The 22,330-nt window shown below is 48.9% G+C and overlaps 1 protein-coding gene across 1 annotated transcript in view; it reads left to right on the forward strand.

Annotated features, from left to right (window-relative positions):
- The first annotated feature begins 1,537 nt into the window (after positions 1 to 1,537).
- The window catches only part of LOC144170608 (fibronectin type-III domain-containing protein 3A-like), a 72,868-nt gene continuing 52,075 nt past the window's right edge, over positions 1,538 to 22,330 (forward strand). Inside the window, exon 1 of the mRNA XM_077700510.1 lies at positions 1,538 to 1,947. Within this exon, the coding sequence (XP_077556636.1) occupies positions 1,629 to 1,947 (319 nt within the window). The 5' untranslated portion in view covers positions 1,538 to 1,628. The remainder of the gene's footprint in view (positions 1,948 to 22,330) is intronic.

Here is a 22,330-nt window from a genome sequence, read left to right on the forward strand (position 1 = left end):
CCCTCAGAAAAGGAGTCGACTGCGCCAAGCGAGAGCAGCTTTTCTTCCCGACTCCCCTCCCGGAGCCGCTGCTTTGGCCTCGTCCGCGCGTCCGGCCGAACCAACGTTCGGCTGGTTCGGCCAGTTCGGCTCGCACTGCTCGCAGCTCGGAAGTTTCCCTCGCCTTTTCTGCGTGCCGAACTGAGTGCTTTTTTTTTCTCCGCATCTGCGTCCATTCAACGTTTCACCAGTTTCACTGCGGAGTCGGACTGAAAGTTCGGATGCCATGGCCGATTCGCCTGCGGCGCTGCGGCGATCATCTAATTGCCTGGAGCAATTAGATGCTCTCGAAAAAGATGTGCGTCAGCTTCGCGTGAAGCAGTCAAAGCTGACTGACTATGGCTTTTCTGCTAACCAGCAGGTGCACTACCTCACTTGCATGCTAGTAAAATGTTTTGAGATCTCTTGTGGCTTTTTTTTTCTCGACCCGCTTATAACGATTATCGGTTATAACGATGGGATTTTCTTGGCACTTGGATATCGTTATAAGTGGACTAGACTGTATTATTGAAAATGCACTCCCAAATGGTTCTTCACCAGCTAAGCTATGACCCCCAATTCCTTGCCGCGCTAGGCACTTTTTCCCTTGAGAGCGGTCTGGCTCGTGTAGTGTGAGCCGGGGCCTACAACCCACTCGGTCCCTCAAACTGGACAATTAGATCATGTACGGCCCTTGAAGATCCAAGAAGTGTTAATCCTCCCTCCCTGCTATTCCCATTTCCCCCCTCTGGCCAACCGGCCGTCCCTTCCCAATAAAGGACTTTACTACTACTACTACAACACAAAGCAGACGACAGCATGGGAGCACTATAGAAGGAAGTGTTTGCGCACATTTTGTGCGAGCAGTTGTGCGTTGCTAACAGTCAAGTTTATTTTTCATGCTTCTAAGGCGTTGCGCTGCTGAGCACGAGGTCGCGGGTTCGATTCCCGGCCGCGGCGTCCGCTTTTCTGATGGAGGCGAAAAGCAAAAACGCCCGTGTGTACGAAATTTCGGCGCACGTTAAAGATCCCCAGGTGGTCAAAATTAATCCGGAGCCCTCCACTACAGCGCGCCTCATCGCCTGCGTTGCGTCGGCGCCTTAAACCCTACAATCAATCAATTATTTTTCATGCTTAGAGAACGTGCTCTTGTTTCTCGAGATAGGTAAACGGTAACACTTGTTGCGCTTCAAATATACAAGTGCGTCGTTGAACGGGCTATTCCGTAGGCGGTTTAAGAGCTTCCGCAGGCATTGCGCACACGTGAAGAACGCGCGACAAAATGGCCACGCCCGCCATTGTGAGATATCTGATCTCGAAACACAGCAATAACGGAACGCACGCACAGATTGGAATAACAGGAAGATAAAATTACAGCCGCTCTCTAAGCGGGTTTGTTTCGTACAGATACAGTATATCGAACGTGTAGCGAAAATGCTGCGTGGCGCCTGCGTGACGGTGGAGGTGACGCAGCACTGCGCGCTGGCGGCGCTGAGCATGCTCACCAGGGCCAGGCCGAGCGCCTTGTGTCGCACCGAGTCGGTGGGCGAGCCGAGCAGGTGCAAGGCGCTCATGAGCAGCTCGAAGCAGCAGTCGCGCAGACTAGCCCGATGGCGCAGCACCAGAGAGCCGAGCGCCGCTTCGGCCAACGGGGGTCCGTCCTGGCAGCGGCTGAGCCAGCGCAGCGCTACCCCAAGCACGAGGCGCGGTTCCCCCGGACCCGAAAGGGCACCAGGATGCCAGCGGACCAGCTCAAGCAGGACCATGCGATGGCTGGCGCCCGTGCCGTCTCGCAAAATCATCTGCAGTCCCTTTCGGCCGCACCGCCGCAGGGCCCGGCCGCGGAACATCCTCACTCGCCCGTTGCGCGACGTGCTTCCGAGGATTCGTGCTTCACGTCGTCCTCGTCTGTTAGCTACGACGAAGCAGGTAGGTTCATGCGTCGGCATCGCTTGCCGGCAGAGAGCGATTGCTGTTAAGTTCTGCGCGAGTGTCGTGGCGAAGGGAGAGACGCCCTCAGAACGGCGTCTTTACGTACAAGCGCGGCTCGTCGTCCCTTTCTTGGTGACAGCGTTGTTGCAGCGTCTGTCGGTGAATTACCTCGTACTTGGTGCGAATGACTATTTTAATCTAGTTTTCAGATATCTGTAGTGCTAAACTAGTTAAGCTTGGCAACAGCTATGGATGGCACTGCTTACGGGGAGTTAACATCGACTACCTTAGCTGACCGCTCTTTCAGCATGGCGGGAAATGCATGGCGACTTAACGATTTTGTGTGACAGCAGAAAAAGTTGTTTTTTTTTCGGAGCTTCGGGTCTGCTCAACGGGGTTTGAGGGAAACAAGGGACTGCCGTTGGCATTGCGAGGAACATTGGGATCCGGCAATGTGGTCCTACCGAGCAGCCAGGGAGATAGCACTGTTCACTCATCTTGTCGTCTATTCCGAAATCACCCAGCACCGCTGCTTTGAGTGGCGTATCCTGTACAGTGCGCGTCAGGGTTGTCTAGGGCAAGCGAGCGCGCGGCTTGGGAGTGCGCGGGTGACATCTGCTGATAGCGGCTGGGTTAGAGATAGCTTACCATTGCGCGTGCGCCGATCTCGGACAGGGGTCAGGCCGGTCTTCGTTTCGCATGTGCGCTCGAATTTGCAGACGCCACCACCCTCCAGGGGCGATTGTCTTTCACAGTGGCAGCCGGGAGCGTTTACAGGCCAGATAGACGCGGTGAAATAAACCATCAGACGGTTACGCGATGCTAGAAAACGACCTCCGCTAATCTTCTGAATCTCGTGTTTAGCGAGCACGCAACAAGAAGGCACTGCAGCGCTTCCTGACAAAACTTTTGTGCGATTAAATAACGGCTGCACTTATAATGCATGGCGTCAAATTACGCGCTTACCCCGTGTCACCGCCTACGATTGGCACTTCAGAATAAAAGCGCCCCTTGTGGGGCGTGGCGTCTCTAAGATTGAGAGGCCCATGCTATAAGACGACCGACCCGAGCCTGTCCGAGATCCACGCACGCGCAATGGCAAGGTATCTCCAACCCAGCCACTATCAGCAGATGTCGCCAGCATGCTCAGAAGCCGCACGCTCGCTTGCCCTAGACAAGCCTGACGCGCACTGTACACGTACAGTCACCAGCAAAAGTTTGCGGGATGTGCGGCGCGTGGCCGAGCCGCGCAAAACTGCATTGCTGCGCCATCTGCAGCCAGCGAGCGCCGGGTAGAGGCTCAAGGAACTGGCGGGATATGCGCGTTTTGCGCATGCCTGTTCTTTATTTGTTACCGGGCATCTCTGATCACTCGCTTGCCCGTGACGTGCTTTCGATATTCGCGGCAGCCGTGGTGGCGCCGCGTTACCATCGCTGTCGTTCTATCACTGGTGCTACAAAATACGCAGCCCGCGCCCGCCGTTTGCGCGGCGCGCAGCATTCAATAAATCTTATCTTCCAAGTGATGCAATGGTCCACGACTAAATTTATTTTACAGGAGCTAATAAAGGCTACCTGTTGGAAACTGCGTACCTCGATGTGGTGCTTAGAAAAAAGTCGCGTCGCCAAATTTATTATTGCGGCAAAGCAAACTTTCTGGGGAAAGATCCAGCTCTCAATGTAATGTAGGTCTCATGTAAATATCATACTGGAATTGGCCGCGAGGACGACCGTTATCATTACGCCGAATCACATTTACTTGCCATAATTTGTTTTCAGGGAAGCCGTAAACGATGCGGCATTTAATACATGACAGACTAAGGAGGAGGTACAATTACACCAAACGGCTGTAACTCTTGTTTTGTTGGGACTACCCCAAAATAAATTTTGTGATAATTAGCCCCTGAGACGACTACAACGGCAATTGTGGGTCAGCTGACAGTTTATCGGTGCTTAGATTAAAAATAAAATAAAAGTATTTCCTATTCAACCGGCAGTGCTTCCTGAAAGATAAGGCCGAGTTCAGACTGTCCGCAACTGTCCTAACTAACTTTAAAGAATGTCGTCATTTCACGTCTAAATCCACCGAACAGCGTGACACGCCGTCTTTTTACGTCCATGGATCACGATATGGGTTTTGCCTCGATAGTCTGAACATAGCCTAAGATTTATTCAACGTTGCGCCCCGCGCAAACGGCGGCCGCGGGCTGCGTAATTTGTAGCACCAGTGATAGCAGAACGACAGCGATGGTCACGCGGCGCCACCGCGGCTGCCGCGAATATCAAAATCATGTCATGGGTGAGTGAGTGATCAGAGATGCCCGGTAACAAATAAAGGACAGGCATGCGCAAAGCGCGCATAACACGCCAGTTCCTTGTGCCTCGACCCGGCGCTTGCTGGTTGCAGATGGCGCGGCAATGCAGTTTTGCGCCGCTCCGCCACGCGCTGCACATCCCGAAAACTTTTGCTGGCGACTGTACAGTCGCGAGCGATTTGAAGGTAATCGCGCGAGCGTCGACCCACCACGACGATAACCCCCCCGCGGCTTGTTTTACAGCGCCTGGTTCCTAGTATAAGCATTCGTCTTTCCCTCAGTAGCTGTTTATTCAAGCAGCCATCACTCCGGCGACACAACCAGTAACGCCTTCCTCTTTTTTTTTTATCGCGCACGGAGCGAACACGTTTCACTTGTATCGTACAGCACCTCCCGAAAAGGTGCGCACAAACACATTGTCGGAAATACTGCGCACTTATAACAATGGGTACTAGCGCTGCTCACGATAACCACACGTGATTGATAACCACACGATAAGCACACGGGATTACAACCACACAGAATCACCACAAAGCGGAAAGGGTGGTTTAGTAGATGCGGGAGTGATGACTGCTTGCAGGAATAGCGACCGAGGGAGAGAATGCATAAACTTGGTCCCAGGCGCGCGGAAAAATGCCGCGTGAGGGCGTTATCGTCTTTATCGGTCTAGAGTTCCTTGCGCAGAGTTGCGTGTCCATCCGCCTTCGAGTTCCAGGTCATGCGGGAAAGCCACCCGTCTCGCATGTACCCGTCTCGCATGCCGGCCCGTCGCGCCAGCGGCAGCGATGAGGAGTGCCGAGAAGCGCCGCGGACGAAAACTGGCGCACGATAGTCAGCTGCTTATCAGCTGCACCGCTGCCGCCGCTGCCGCAACCGCCGATGCTCAGTTGAGCAGAACTGACGGAATACGGGGTCTAGTGAGCAGCACTGAAAGCGGGCTTTCCTGGCGAACTGGAACCGGCGGCGTGTGGCAATCAGACGCGCAACTCTTGCGCTACGCGATATACAGGAACTCTATATCGGTCGAAGCTCGCGCGATTACCTTCAAATCGCACGCGACTGTACCCAGTGTGGAAAGATGCCAAGCCATGACCCCTTACAAACCACCAAATTTAGCCCATCGGTTACTCCCCGCAATGAAGCTTCTGCAGAACTACAGGCACTTCCCAATTTGTTCCCTCATCCGTTGCAACTCTCGCGAACTCTGGGAGAGCGCCCTGTCCAGCTAACACTTGGAGGAAAAGGACCGCCTGGTGCGGCGGGCGTTAGCTGACAATCAATGAAGTATTGGGCCGGTGACACCACCTGGGAGCATGATTTGTGATAAGGCATGTTCCTTCTCTCTCAGGAGTAGCTGTGAGGATGTGATTTTTGCATGCGGACGAAGAGAGATGCTCCGTTGACTGGTTCGCACCGTCATCGTCGTCTTCGTGGGGAAAACGGGAAGTACGCGTTTCGACACGTCGCGCTTCTAATGTTCTATGAAGGCAATTAAGCTTGTTCGTTGCGATTTTTCGGATGCCCAGCATTTTTCAGCCTTCGCCCCACAATTCGACCAGAGACGCGTGCATGAAATTAAGCATTTACAGATTGGTAGACGCAGCGGCGTGTGCAGAATATCATTTTGGGACGAGGGAGTACTGTGCTAATACAAAGGCTACTTCTTTCCATGTGATGTTTTATCTACACTTTTAGTCGTCTAAGATCAACGACAAGTCGTGTAAGTCGTGTGAGATTTAGTCGTGTAAGATCAGCGGAAAAGTGCATTTTGGTGGGATTCCAATGTTGTAGATTCGCTAGCTCCGATTGCAGAGACAGGGTCTCCAAATGTAGTACATTCTGGCATTTCCGGGTTTCTAAAACTAGTATTCTGGTATTACCCGGAGAAAAAATTTCTCCGGGTAGAACTTATTTGCCTTAAAAAATTGTTTTGCGCAAAGCGCCGACCTGTAGCAATGGTATCAATGTCTTATGCCTTATATACTACACGGCAACTTTCACGTAACAGTTGAACGCCTACTTAAAAGTACGCCTGATAGTCAATGCGCCACTTGACAGTGAATTGGTTCGAAGTCCTTCGGGAAGCCATTGAAACGACCGTGTAGTACGAACATTTAGGCCAATCGCTTGATTTGCCGGGTGTGCAGTGGCGTTTCGGCGGTTCGTCTCGTGAAACATTGCCAGCTCATTAATATGTTTTTGTGCGGTCATGTTGCTGGTTCATTGTTCACGAGTAAAACATTATATATATATATATATATATATATATACACACACACACACACACATCATGTATGTATAGCGAATCAGAAATATGACAGAAAGTAAGGGTTGACAGTCAAGAAAACCTGGGAAGGCAAAGGGGGAGGTTGTGGTGGGTCATAGAAACAGATAAAGAATTTTTTTAAGTGCGAATGCACTTTATAAGCGACCCCAAACCATCCACCGCCGGCGGCGTCCGCAGTGCTCCTCTATATTTAAAAAAAAAACAGCATCCGGCGCCAGGTTTCGATCCGAGGACTTTGCGGCCGCAGCGCGACGCGCTACCGACTAAGCCACGGACACCACTTTTTTTTTTTCTTTAATGCATGGAAATGTTAGAAAACTTCAAAAGACGAGACACTTAACACACAATTTAAGCACTAACAGACAGTCGAACAAAGATCAAAACTCAGGCAAGCAAACGCACGCATCCAAAAGAGGCAGCCACTCTGGTGGATCACTCTGCGCAGCATAAACGCTCCGCACCAACGCCGCCTGTTCCCGAAAAATGCACTTGGTCGGCCTAGGGGGTTCCGCATGCCGATCAGTCATACGGCACTTCCACAAGCTAAACAATCCTAGGAGAACGAAAACGTCATATGGCACCCGATTAACATCTTCAAATGGCAGGAAGCGAATGGTGTACGGGGTGATGTCGATGTCCTTTTTTAGTGTCCGCTGCAAAACGTCCCAGAAGAACACAGCGTCCCGGCACAACACAAAACAATGATCAATTGTCTCTGGTTGATTATAGAGGCGACAATTGTCCGACCAAGGAATAGACATTCCTTTTTCGCGCAGCCATGTCTTAACTGGGAGTGTGGAAGAATGAAGCTTGAAGAAAAATGTCTTTGCATTTGGCGGGATACACATGCTCATTACGCGTTTTAAAACATTGCTTTTCTGGTGGCCTAAGTAAGGCTGGCGATAAACAGGCACCGGGAATAGACTTTCAATAAGAGTGTTCGTCATAGTTTTCCTTGACATGCTGAACAGATATTCCAAGGAAAACCGCGCGGTAAGAAAGTTAAATGACTCCACGACCTCTTTGAGAAATCCCCATGGAGGCTTCGTATTGACCTCGCCCGTACATACAAGCAAAAAAGGCAAATGGAAACTTATGCGCTGCTGAAGTACAGTCAGTAAAAGTGGGTGATCAACCAATTTGTAGAAGAAAAAACGAGACACAAGTTGGTGCACAAACAAATGCATGAGCCCAACACCCCCTGCCTTTAAAGGAAGAAACAAGTTGTCCCTGCGCATAGGTTCCCATTGAGAGCCCCACACAAATGTTGCAAAAACTCTATGCAGGGCCTGAACCTTTGCTCGCGCACAGTGAAGCACTTGAAGCACATAAAGGAGCTTTGTGGCAAGGAAGACGTTACACACTCTTGCACGTGCAAACACAGAGAGGTCTCGCCCATTCCATGCCTGCGATGCGCGCTTAACTTGCGTGAGCGCTGATGACCAATGAGGCCCTGTGTTGCGTATTTGATGTAACGGCACGCCGAGGTACTGAAGTGGGGCGCTATCCCAAATAATACCAGCGAATGTAGATGGTTTTGTTCCCCATTGTCCGATCCAAAATCCCTTAGTTTTTTCCATATTAACATCCGCTCCAGACACATCGCAGAACTGCTTAGTCACTGTAAGGGCTTCCTGGACACTCCTTTTGTCAGCACAAAAATACGCTATATCATCTGCATAAGCAAGCACCTTAACTTCGCACGATTGTAAGCATATCGCTCGTTCTGTCTTGGAGTGCGTGTCCGATTCGGTAGATCAGATGGCCGTAATACAAATTGACCTTGCAAAAGCTTTTGATCGGGTTTCTCATGATTTCTTATTCGCACTTCTGGCAGCAGTCAACTTAGGTGATGTGTTATATAAGGGCATCAAGCTGTGCTATGATCGGTGCAGTACACAGCTTATCGTCAATGGTATTCTGTCTGAGCCGATTGCGATCAAGTCGTCTGTCAGACAAGGTTGCCCCCTGTCACCATTGCTGTTTGCATTGTACCTCGAGCCTCTTTGTCTCAGCATTCAGCAGAGTCAAAGAGTAAAAGGCTAAGCCACGGACACCACGCTGATATCAGTGTGAGTAACGCGCCTTATATCTTTAACGCATTCAAACTACGTCGTCAGCGGCGTGCGTTGGCGACTCAGCGGCGTTATAGCGGCTTGATAACTGCGTGGTGTACACGTGATACTACAAACCCGATGGAAGAGATGGAAGAGAAGGCGGCGAGGCGGTGGGCTGCGGGGGCCGAGCACAAGCGCCGCAAGCGGGCCGACAACCGTGCATTCGCACTTTCACATTCTCCCCCTCGGGGAAATGCGGGGGAATTTTTTAGTCAGAAAGTGGTGAAAAAGGGCCCATCTCCCCGCGAGGGGGACTCGAGTAAATGCGTCGCATAGGGGGTGGGTGTATTGCGTTAACGTTTAGTGTTTGGGGAGTTGGTGGTAGTGAATGCGTTGTATCGGCAGCTTCTTGACGTAGTTTGAATGAGTCAAGGATATAAGGCGCGTTCGTAGCCTTCCATTCTGTGTCGGTTTTGTGGCGCAGTGGGTAGAGCACCATGTACCTTGCGTTCCGCCCGCAGAATCGTGGGATCGAAACCAGGCGCCGGTAAGTATTATTTTTTTATATAGTGTAGGGGGAGGGGTGCGGACCTGTTGTTGAGAGTGAGGAGGGTAGCGTGATGCGGGAGAGGAGTGGGGGAGAGGGCGCACCTGGAACGGCTGTTGCCGACGCCGAGGCACGCCAATGCCGACAACGCCGGGTGACATCGTGAGTTAAAGAAATGCGCTGCATTTAAAATGTCCACCGGGTGAGATCCGAACCCACGACCTCCAGAATACCGGTCTGGTGCGATAACCACTGCGCTACCGGCGGGGCTGTTCCCCCACCACTTTCTTCGGTATTTATGTTAGGCATTTTTTGTTTCCTGTACTTAGCGGTGGTAGCCAGCGCCACTCGGACTACTCGGGGTGAAGGGGTCCTTCTTTTTAACTCCCGGGCCGTGACTCGAGTGTCTACGACATGTCGAGAGTGGTCGACCAGCGTTGAACCCTCTTAAGCTCCCTATGGCACCAAGACTGCCAGAACAGAGGCCCTCGCTATGCATGTAGCGAATCAGAAATGGGAAATGAGGGGCACGGTTAAATATGACAGAAAGTAAGGGTTGGCAGTCAAGAAAAGGAAAGCAAAGGGGAGGTTGTGGTGGGTCATAGAAACAGATGAATTTTTTTAGTCAGAAAGTGGTGAAAAGCAAGTCTCTTCGCCGAAACGTTGTCAACAATCGTGCTTTTACCTTGTTCAAAGTTTTCTTTTCTTGTGTTCTCTACCATCTTCAAAGTTCTACTGCTCCCTGTATATATAGGTATGTATATGTGCAAGCCTAACTGGTTCTCAGTTTTCGGGGCGCTACACACACACATTTCGTACCGGTTCGACCCAACACGAACCGGTTCGCGTACCGGTTTGGAGAGTTCAATATTAGCGGAATTAGCGGAAACCTGGTGCGTTCAAAACACTGTCGTTTCCCCGTAAAGGTTGTCTGTGAGAAATTAGGCCAGATAAGAAAAACAGATTTAGTGACGATTTACCAGCTACTTTCCCGACAAGCCGTTATGTTGGCCTATTTATTAGGCTGCTCAAAGCAACCACCAAGGTTCATGCTATTTGTGGGGAATACTTTCTCTCGCTTCCTATTTGTGTTGAAATCGCAATCTTCTCTCCGGAATCGGTCATCGCACTGGGCTTGAAACCCCTAGAGTTCGGCGCGCGTACCGGCGAGTCCAGGGACGTGTTTAAACTCCAGCGGTGTACTTTTTATTAGTTGTAGTATTTGAAGAAAAAAAAAAAATCGATAGCATCCACGTAAATGCTGCCTATGAATTCGACAGTTTAGCCAGCATGGGTAAGTTTGTTAAGTGACCTTCTGGAGGGTGTGAGGCAAAATTTTGTTAAGCGCGAGCTTTAGTTTAGTTCAGTCACTCGTTATCACTCTGATCACCATGGGATGCATTTTGAGATAGCTTACTGATGTTTGTGTCACCATTAATGTCTCCGCTCCACCTGACCACCGCTCTTGCTATAAGATCTTATAAGAGGTTATGAGAGTATGCAATGAAAGGGTGATTTGAGACGTGAAGCGCATGGAGCTGTTTTGGGAAGACGCTCTTTAATTTGTCGACAACTGTACTCCCCCTCTGGAAGGAGGAGCAGAGTAGCAAGTCATCAGACTAGTCAGCGGAAGTGTATAATCATAAACAAAGCATCGCTGGAAGATACGAACCACCATAAGCAGAAAGGATCACCACTGGCCGAATGGGATAGTACGGGATTGGCCTGCCTTTCCGCGTGCTACTTTGTGCTGTTTCTTTCCTAAGCAATGTAAGTACTAGCAGAGTCCTTCAATGCCTTTCTGGTCATGAAACGTCGCCGTCACCCTATGGGAGAGCTTCGTACGCTGCCCAGGTAGGCCGCGCCGCGGCGCTGTGTTGATCGGAGGGCAGCCGGGGGCACGGTGTTACACCGTGGCCGGGGGTGTGGTCAGAGCGTTAGGCAGGGAACGGACCACGGAGTAAGATAAAACAGATGCTCGTTGCCTTATCAGCAGTGCGCTTTCGCTTTACGTGTCGTGGGCTGCTAAAATAGACTTATCGTTTTGTGAGTTTGCGAAAAAAATTGGTGCGAACGGGCACGCTGCTACTGCGTTCCTGCCTGCCGGTCTGGCTACAGAGTAACGGCGGCCGCCCGATGCCCTCCGATCTGCGGTGGCGCCCCTCGTGGTAGCCTTTGTCCACGTACGAAACTTGGCCGTGAGTTTCATGACCAGGGAAGCATCGAAGGACTCTGGTACTAGTCTGCAAGGTTGGGGGATACACTTTCTTCTAAAGAAAAGATAAGGCACGTACCACACGCTGGAGGTTTTCTCTGTCCGCCCTACCCTATCTGAAACACTGAAGGTTATGTGAAGCAGCCGAGCGCTCGCTGCCTTCAGGGATCAGACGTTTGGTAAGGTCGGACAAAGGAAGGGGTGTTTAGAGCGAAATCTACCTTTGCTTATTCAATGGCTGAAAGCAGCAAAAAGCAGGAACTATCCGTGATTGAACACGGCGCGGAATAATTTAAAAACACGTGGTGGGACAAGCTTGCTTTTTTCCTCGTAGAAACGCACTTCCCAAGAAATATTGTGTCATGCCTGAAGCTACTCCTGTGCTATGAGGAACACCGTACAGTGCAAGCAGGCAGAGCAATGTACCTCCTGGGAATATTTAACGTGCGTCGAAATTTCGAATCGTGGAAGTTTTTGTGGTTCGTCTACATTAGAAAAAGTTAGTGCCCTTCCACTCTGTGAAGAAGGATGACTGCGAAGCTGGACGCAGTACATGAAATGCACGAAACAAAACATGTTTGTTTCTAATTTTCAATCGCGCGATTAGAACTTAGACCTATGAGACTTTGAAGGACTCGAGATTTAGTCTACTGGGCAAACATGGAGCTGCCTGTTTTCCTCCCGCGTCCTAGGCATCTCATTGTCCGCGTGACACACCAATTGAGTCCGCTCGACCGCTGAGGACACCGGAAAGTTCGCATTGGGGGTGATGGATGTACAGGTTTAAACCTCCCGCCAGCATAACGGACATGTCGTCAGTGAGGGCATGAAACTTATATCTGCGCGTGCACGCCCCCCCCCCCTCCCCCCGTTTCCCCGTTTCCCCTCCCTCCGTCCAGCTCCCAATTCTTGCCTGACAAACCGGCAACCAGAGATGTGCGCGTGCTTGGAAGTCAATGGCACCGCCGAAATTGTCGCTCTGAAAGCCCTTTAAATTGAACAAGAAATATTGCCTCACGTCGACTTGCTGTTCATCCGGGAGAGATTCCCAGCTATTTCACGAGCCTGTACTTGTGGAAACGGCGACGGCGGCTTTCTGTTTTCGCACCCATTCGTGCTTCTGTTCCGGCAGACGCTCCTTCTGTTCTTCCTCCGAGCAAACGATACGCGTCTGTCCATACGGAGTTGTAACCTGGAAAGACTCGTCCATTATTCTAGTGGACAAACATGTGGCTGTTCATTTCCGTCCCGCGTCGCTGGCATCTGACTGTCTGTAACACACCAACCTAAACCCAAACCGCTCGACCGTTGAGGACAGCTGACAGGTCGCATTGGGCCGGGAGACTTCCAGGTTTAAATTTCCCACCAGCACAACGCGCATGACATCGGTAGCGGCATGAAGAGCTGTTCATGCACGCGTCCCGGATACCACCCCCAAACTGCGCACGCATAAACCGGCAACCGGAGATGGGCGCGTGCTTAGGCGTGAAATACACGGGCTAAAATGTCGCGCGGAAGGCCTTTCATGCTGAAAAAAAAAATTATGGGCTCACGTCAGCGCTCAAAGCTGGCAAATTGCTCTGGTAACGCCTGATAAGGGCGCTACCGCCGTTATCAGCCGATTGCGCAGCTTGTGAAAGAGGCATCGGTGGTGTGGCGAGGGGAATAAGTTGTGAAAACGGTGTCGGCGATGGCGAGGAGGAGCTCCACAGCGGTGCCGTGTAAATCGGCGTCACCGGAATGAAAACGGGGGAGAGGGGCTGAGACATTACTGCTTCGCAGTAAAACAGCAGCCTGATACGATGGTCGAAGTCTCATCCTTGTGGCCAGCAGCAAACGGCTCAGACAGCGAGCAGCTCCTTAGGGTCACACTGTCCAGTATTTACTTTCCAGACGGGGTATACCTCTAAATATCGCGACGGCCCCAAAAGGGCATAACAGAGAGACTTACTCGTTATAGTGATTCTAGTTCACTCTACACTCGTTGAATGGGGAAAACAGGTTTGATTCAAGATGGCGTCTCCTTTTATAACCTCGTCACGGCCCCCTGGTGGTGATCACTGATAGAGGTATACCTTACTTTTCATCATTTAGTAGTTCTTGCCAAGTGCTCCCCAAACAATACCTATTCTACGATGGATTTCTCTTTTGTGGTTGGGCTCAGCACTAACCATCTGTCCGAGGTTATAGCCTGTTACTTCTATAGCGTTTCATTTCTGAAACTGAAGAGGACGTTTTTCGCATGATATACATTCCTCATTGGTTTTATTCATATTTATTTTTAGCCCCACGGTCGTTGCAGTTCCCCAAGCTGCAGTTCCTCTATCACTCAAAAGAAAAATACAACCAGTGCATACTGCCGGGGATGACATACGGAGCGGAGATTTGGCGCCTTACTAAACTCGAAAGCAAACTTAAGCCAGCTCAACGGACCATGTAACTAATGATAGGAGTAACACTTAGGTACAAGAATCGAGCTTCCTGTCATCATATGCCCTGCGCATTCATATCATGTTCATCATATTCATATCATCATCATATTCATATCACCAATCTCGTCATCATATTCCCTGCGACGACACGTCGTCCCGATCGACGTGATTCGGCATGTGAAAGCATGGGTAACTCCCTTTGACGGTGTCGGACAACTGTCTGGCCGGACTCGGCACGCTTCAGCTGCATCGTGAAAATAATACGGAGGGACAAAGAGCATTTAAACACTTTGTGATGCGCGCAGACGCATTGTGCTTATATTATGGATTAGTGACTTTAACAACGGGTTTTCACAAAGCAAATAAAAATTTCTCGCAATCTTGCCTCACATTTATTCTACCTGGTGATCTGATCGGTGCGACACAATTGTTTCAAAATGAGTGCATTCGATTGTTCTGTTTAATAAGGTGTCGCCGTTAGGTAATGCAGTGGTTCCTTGTTGTGATCAAATTGTAGCTTTAATAACAATTCGGGACTTCATTCTTAAAATTCTGAATTAAAAAAAAATTGGCTCCAATCCACGCTGTGAAGGTGGTTGGAAAGCAAAGCTTTAATCGACACCTACAATTGCCCGTGCGACGCCACTTGAATTCACACACGTGGCTCTACAACGAGCGAAGCCAGAGATTCTGCCAGCCGTTACCTGGGATTCGCGGGGGCGACGCAAGGTTGTACGCCTCCTTGGGGCGGCGTCCCGAACGCAGCAGCGTTGGCCACGGCCGGGCTAGAGCGGTGGACGCCGCCGCCGTAGCCTGGCCGTGCGTCGGGAGGGAGAGGAGTGTCTTTCGAAGGGTGAGACAGCGGAACCTAGCTATCCTGATCCGTAGCTATCCTAGCTAGGGACACACCACCGCGCGACGCAAGCGTAGACACCGAAAAAACCTTTATAACCGCTATTTATCAGATCCAGTTGCTCCTTTCGCCTTTTGTAATACCTCTTAAAACACAACCGAATTGGTATTCACCAATTTAGAAAACGGAGTACCATTCGCGGCAAGCAGTGCGCAAAACGTAGCGCTTCTCTAGCGGCCAGATGTCTCTGTGGTCTCTACATTTTGTTTTCCCGCCTTGCAAAGCAATCGTCAACGTATCTTTGCCGTACGACCACTTAATTCCGTCGGGTGTGGGTTACCCAGGAGGTGCTGTCGAACAAGTTAATCAAGCCGTGTGCATCTGCACTGTGCTCCGGGAGTCAAAACCGCCCTCCCCAACCGCGTTCGGAGTTTCTTGTCCCGCACGCCACGAAGGAATCGTTGGCTGGTGGAGGTAGAAAGCTTAGCTTTAAAACAGAAACGAGCTTTCTTCATTATATCCCTGGGATGATGTGAAATTTTACTTCCAATATTTTTACCCCCCACCTCGTACGGCGGTGCAACTAGTTTGCCCCCACCAAGACTAAATACTGCCGATGGCCATGCATGTATATTACACACCTATGATGGGGTTTATTGGCAGGACATGAACGGTTGTAGCGAGGCCTGACCACCTCAGTGTTGAAGCGAGCTCTCGAGTCCGCGCGCTGGTCTCGCGAATAGGTAGGGATTTATACCCCCTCCCCCCCCTTTCCCAAAAAAGATTCCACAACCACGAGCACCGTGCCCAGGGACTTGTCCGCCCCCCCCCCCTTTTCCCTCCCAAGGTGGATTTCGACCCCCCCCCTCTTCCAATCGAATGTGTATGTGTATGTGTACTATGTATGTATGTATGTATATGTATGTCTTACAAACGCGTTTACAAACCCTATACAGAGCGATGCATGTTCATGCATGAATAAAACTAGCAACAGAGAAGACTAACGCTGAACATTACCCCCGGAATAGGGTTTCACACCGGTAGAATTACTCACTGAGGCCACACAAGAAAATTCGGCTGCGCACAACGGCGCTGGTCATGCTGGAGAGGAGGCTTGGGTCTAATTTTTTTCATGCGAGCAGGAGACCGCATCTGGTTCCGCTAGCTCTTTGTAAAACACGCACGACAGTGGATGTTGGACGCGCCAGGTGTGTAGTAATTCACATTCGCGTCGTACGCCCCGATGAAAGATTCGAAATTCGCGCCCACTTGCATAGTGTGATAGGAGCAATATTTGGTAGTACCTCTTAACTAGTGTCACTAGACCTTATTTAGTGGCACGTATACTCTTAACTACATCAGTTCGGCAATGACTGTTTCGATAATTTTGAGCTCGGCAAACGCGATGGCCTGTGCACGTACAGCGAAACAAGTTTACCAACCGGGCCCTACACGCGACCGAGGTTAATGCTGGGTTTGGAAAAGAAAACAAGAGGAAATCTTAGCCATTCAAGTCTCGACTGCGACATTTGTCACACCCTTGTTGTCCTCAAACATAGCGCGGGCGTAGTTCGCCTGTTTCGAAATTTCTCTGATTGGATGTTTGACGTACGACTAGCGAACGTTGTGAGCGATCCGCGCGTACGACGTGTCGCGTTCTCGAATGGAGCGGCGTCGGAGACTTGAAATCCGAGTGCCCTACAAAGCAGGTTCCCGGGAATGTTTTGTGACATCTCGGCTTCCATCCACGGACCGCCCTCATGCGCGCCACGTCGGTTCCGGTTTTCAGTTCTCTGACCCCGCAGTGATGTCAGGGATGCCTCGGTTTGCCTTCACTGGCCGTGTTTGGCTCTTCTTTTCTTTCTGTCTCTTGTGTTACTTTTTTACTCGCCGAGTAGCGCGCTTCCTTACAATTTCTTCATAAATACAAACCGCAATTTGTTTGGCTTTAGGAAAGTGTATATCTGGCAAGAGAATAAATATTAAGAACGAACAAAAAATACCCCGAGAGAAAAGCCGAAATGTAGAGAAAGAAAAAGAGCAGAACGTTGACGTCATGAGTTAGTTTCGTATCCAGGCAGCGTACACGTCAAAGTGCTACTGCGGTCGCGTCGAGATATTTCGGCCCACATTTCTGTCGAGAGCTTCGGAATTCATTTCCGAGTCAATTGTCCCGGCGAAGAATCGCATCCCAGTTTTGATTGGCGTGCTTTCGTCTGTGCCCGATGCCGACAAAGTTCCAGACGGAGTGTCAATATGCCTCTCGGCGATGAATGTTGCCTACAAGTATGAGGTAACGTTTCCCCTTTTTTTATCCGCTCCTTCTGATTAGATATCGCGAGCTGATTGTTTCTCTCAAATTGGTGTTAGCAGCCTGGCCAAATCGGTGTGTGTGACAGCGCGCTGTGTCAAACTCGATCGCAGCGGACGGCGTCAGCTGTTTTCAGGCCACGACGGGACCCCTTGACACTTGCGGCCGATGGGCATTGGCTGTGCGCCGTTTCGCTGACGTGTTTGACGTTTGTGGCCGCGAATCGCTTGACATTCGAATTCGGGCCCTGTCCGCTGGTGTGTCGGGTCCCAGCCGCTGTCCGACCCCTTCCCCGCTGTCGGGGGCCTAGCCGAGGGCGTGTGAACGGGCGTCACTCCCACTTTTTGACTTGTGTGTGATCGCATCTTGCGGGCTGCCGCCGTCGTCAGCGTTGTCTGTACAAGCGTGGCATGTCTGCGCGCAACCACGTATTGCCCCCCGTTCACGTTCGCTCTTCTTGGAACGCTGCCTGAACGTGACGACGAACGCCGTGGAAAACAAGCGCAGCCTTGCAATAATCTTCGGCGCGCCACGCTATGTGGTCCCGCGACTATTTGCCGTTCGGCCCAGCTACGCGCTTCGGCTTTTTCCAGCGCTTCCTTTCGGGCTCGGGTTCCTCGGCCGCCTCTGATTGCTCGCGCTTTCTCGACTCCCGTGGAAACACGTCGCCCTCGCAGGGCCTTGCGCTCGTGCCGTAATCCTGCGTCTCGCAGTCCCCTATAGTTTCGGTTGTAAACAACCAGCTCGTGCCGTTTCGATGTGGTGACACTAATCAAAGCTTGGCAGAACAACAGCGCCCGTAAAAATGTTTCGAGGACTAGAATAGCAAACTTAATTGTGCGGGGGCAGCGGTCTCATTTTTGATCGTCTTTTGTTTGTATCCGAAGAAATTAAGGCGAACGTCTCGCCCCGTCGGGGATTTCGGTCGCTGACATATTTTACGATTGGGACAGTTAACTGAACCATTACTTTAATGAATGCCGTTACGCTAGGTGGTTGAACCTAGCATATTTCAGAGTTAAACCCCTAGGGAATGTAATTTTTGGCAATAGTTACGATAGCTTAACTTTCCCTTCGAAATTTGAAAGTTTGTTTATTAAATGTTCACATCTCGTTGATTACGTGAACGATAATTTTGCAAAAAAACAGCTATGTCACTGTTAACAAGCTTCGTGGCCCAATTAATATGGGCAGCTTCCGCGTGGGAAAAACGAGACCTTGCCCAATTGCAGTAACAAAAGATGTGCGCAACCTCCAGTATCCTCCCCTTAGCGGAAATGGGTTGTAAGAATGCATGTAATACATCATCCCCAGATGGTGGCTACAATGTATTCTGTCAAGTGCATGTTTGATAGTCCTGCAAACAATTGCAGGGTGGCCTTTGTGATTTTTTTTTTGCCTGCTTGTTGTTGAAGAATATTAAGGCCATTTACGCATCCACTTCCCACTACAGGACAGCGTAGACTCAGTTATGTAGCACATTTTTTTAAGCTGATCTTGTGTGTTGGCTCTGGCGTTGGGCTATTGTTTGCATTGTTTTCCATAGCCGTTACTTCCTTCTTTTGTCCACTTGTTTGTAGATTTGTTTATGTACTTTTGTTCTTGTTGGCTCATGAATTCAAACTTTTATACTGATTCCAGTATGATTCGTACGTTACCATTATTCCAGTTTCGATTCTAAAAGAATAATATGTAACGTAATGAACTTAGCTCACGCATTACTATTTACACTATTTTATGCCATTGTTTGAAACCAGCACTCGGTGAAAAACAGTGCTGGGCTATTGGTACACTGCAGAGGTCAGTTACGGTAGAATTGGGTAAATTCCGGATGTGTTCGCCGCATGTCCAGTTATAATAGAGATAGATAAAAGGTAATCTGTGTGGGGAAAAATAAAAAAAAATATAGCAATGGCTTAGTATTTTATCAGTAGACGGGATTTTAGGCAAATGCCTATTTTGTTCCTTGTTCCTCTACCACAAAATTTGGATATATGAGCATGAATTAGAGGTTAAGAATGGCTTTTATGCTGTTTTTATGGTGCCTATAAAGGCCTATTTTCAAAATCGACGCCATAGGAACAATATATTTAGCCCTAAGTTTCACTTTCTAGAGCAGTTTGAGATAGTTCATGTTACTGGGCTACATGAGCTGTCTAGAACTCTATGGGGGGGGGGGGGGGGGGGGGAACAAGCTAGTCCCCTAGCTTAACCAGCTCCCGGGAAACAACTGCCAGCAGCAGTGGAATGGGAAGATCATTCTCAGTGCAAGAGCAACAATTTTGAATCGAAAAATCTGGAAATGGTGTGAGTTTTTTGTCTCCACAATTTTTCAGAATGATTGTTAGATTTTACCGCGTGCTGTCCAAGCAGACTTCTTCAAACCTCTGCAGTCACATCCTCGTTTCTAGAAGCACACTCAAATCCAACTTCAATGCTCAACCGTTGCATTGAAATTAAACACTCCTTCGTTAGATCATTCCTGTATTGAAGAACCAATGGTGAATCATCACTGAGCTGCCGGATTTCCTTAAGTCTGCCAATTCACACTGCCGACGGGCTCTAAAACATACATTTTCATAAAGTCAGCTAGGCCGCTAAACACCTTTTAAAAAATGCTCTTCGAATGTGTCTAAGTGTATTTGGCAGTGATGGGACATCTTGTCTGAACAGAGATATCATTGTATGAGAAAATTGCTGGAGTTGTTCCTAACAGTCCTCATGTAAGATCATGTTAATTTCTGGATAAATCGTCATCTCTCTTGCGTTTATTATTGATGTCTGTTTTTGATGTGTTATAATTATAGTGTGTCAGGCAGGCATCAAGTAGTGCCCGTTTTAATTGGTATTCCCAGCTCTCAAGTGTTCTTTTTCATGCCTGTTCCACTATATGCGACGCTTGAGCAAGCAGCAGTGGCCATTGAATGTGAATGTAAGCGATGCGCTTGTTGAATAAATTAATGGATTGTCATGAATCCAGCAGATTTATGGGACAGTTAATGGCTATGTTCAACTGTTGGCGCCTTTGTGCCAGCATAAAAAATAACATTTTTGGTTTTCCTGCTGTAGATACAGGTTGGGCACATCTTTGTTTCAAAGTATTTGCATTGGTGTAGAAATTAATGATGCATATATTGACTATGTTGGAAGCATAAAACGTTACTTTGTATGCACCTAAAATGGGCTTGTTAAATGCCTAAAAATCCCGCCTCTCTTCATCACTCTGGTGCTGTTTCATTCCTTTAAAAGTGGTGGCATGCAACAATCTAGCAATGTGTTTCGGACATTTTCATAATCTAATTTTTGGGACGGTTTTCTTCGTTTTGTATTTAGGCATTTTATTTAGTTAACACATTTTTCCGGCACTCCAAAGTAGGTCCTAGTTACTCCTGCAGTACAGCTGAGATTTTGCTAAAATTTCTTTCAAGTTTAAATACTGCCAGGTCTGCCTTTGCTTTTTGTTCATTTCAGAGATTTCCCAAGGCTGCTCTAAAATAATCTATGCAGAGCCATGGCCAGATGTTAAACGGGCCATGAATACAACATGCAAGTTTCTTTCGGTTGAAAGATTGCCTTGTTAGGATAACACTGACACCTGTTTTAACCCGAACTTCATGAAAATAAGCTGCATGATGAAAACAGAATAGGCGTGCGACACCCTAGCTACTTTTCTGCACCGAACTTGTGTATTATGGACAGCTCATTGTGATTGGCTGGAGCTGACAAGATCCAATGCAAATTGTAAGTGTAATGAGCTTGCAGAACGAGATATTTGCACTCGCATTTAGTGCACTCTTTTTGTAGAACTGACAATGCTGGGGTAAACAAAGGAACTTACGAACACGTTAACACAGCACCAATGCGTACGGCGCGTACTATGCCGGCTGAAGCTGCAGACGTCAGACGCGTTGCACTTGTCTGCGACGACGCTGTCCAACTGGCATAAGCGACATCACCACTTATGCGACCCCGTTTGTTGAACATATCAAATCTCTCATGAACGATTACTATCAACGACAGCAAAAGTAAGCGAGGTTTAAATGGGGTAAAAAACAGAGCAACTGTGGACAGTGGTATCGTCGCGCCATCTATGAAGGTGAATGGTAAACAAGGCAACACAAGACTGTCACATTGTTTTCACGAGCCGTAGTCAACATATTAAATTTCGGGTTTGGTACATTTCCTTGAAGGCATCACCACTGATGTCACAAAACACACAATTCGGAGTGAGAGTTAAAATTTTGGCTTATAATGCTTAATTCCGTAGCGAATAAAGCGTCGTTTGCTGCTGGAAAAGCACTTGGCACTATAAAACCTTTTGAATAAAACAAGCTTGTATTTTGTCTTCACCTTTAACCTTCCTCACCGCCTGTGTTTTGGCAGGCCCCCCAGAAATATATTTAGCACTAATTAACATAGTGGAAAACAAGTGACGCTACCGACAGAAAAAAAAAAAAAAAAAAACAGTACGAGAGGAGAAAATAAGAATGTTTCTTGTGTGTGTGTTTATAGCTTGTCGCACATTTTTTGTAGTTTGTGCCTTGCCCACAACCTTGTTTTCATACTTTAATTCCGTAGCACACTGAAGAGACTTAACCTTTTCCAGCACATTTGCATGTGCTTCTGTGTGAAAAGCTGACTGTGAAGGTTCGACGATTTATTTCAGAATGCCTCAAGTGACAGAACGAAGTTGGAAATTTCAAATAGGACAGTTCTGTGAACTTGTGCGTAAATAACACGTACAAAAAGAATGTTAATCGACATTTGTAGCATAACCTTCATATGCATTAGCAAGCTGCTTGAAGTTTCAGGAATTGCTCCTTTTGTTCTTATTTTGGGTTTGTGCTTTTAGACAGGGGCCCCTATCAAAAGGGCCATGAAGACAAAATACAAGTTTTATTCGATGGTGTTGGTGTTCTATAGTGCCCTCAGCACTTGTCCTACAGCAAACGATGCTTTATTAAGTGCGAATGCACTTCTTAAGCGACCCTGAACCTGCGTCCAACGGCGATGTCCGCGCACGTGAAGATGGGCGCGCGCAGCCTGGCCGCTGACATGGCACATACCCACGTGGGGGATTGGCCAGGAATCTCCTCGTCTTCCTTGGCAACGGGGGGAGATGGGCGCGCGCTGCCTGGCCGCTGACATGGCACATACCCACGGGGGGGATTGGCCAAGAATCGGGCGTGAGAAGGGCTAATGCACCTGCTCAAAGGAGTACTGACACGAAATTTCAAAGCTGAGATCCGCTCTAGCAATCAAGTACAACGACAACACAAATAGGTGTCTGTGAATAAATGCATCTTTCTTTCTTTGTAGTTGTGTGTGTGTGTGTGTGTGATCTCTTTCGCGAACATTACCGA

This window comes from Haemaphysalis longicornis, unplaced genomic scaffold (genome assembly GCF_048455015.1).
Source record: "Haemaphysalis longicornis isolate Haplotype H1 unplaced genomic scaffold, Haemaphysalis longicornis Haplotype H1 scaffold_2, whole genome shotgun sequence".
Classification (NCBI taxonomy): Eukaryota; Metazoa; Arthropoda; class Arachnida; order Ixodida; family Ixodidae; genus Haemaphysalis; species Haemaphysalis longicornis.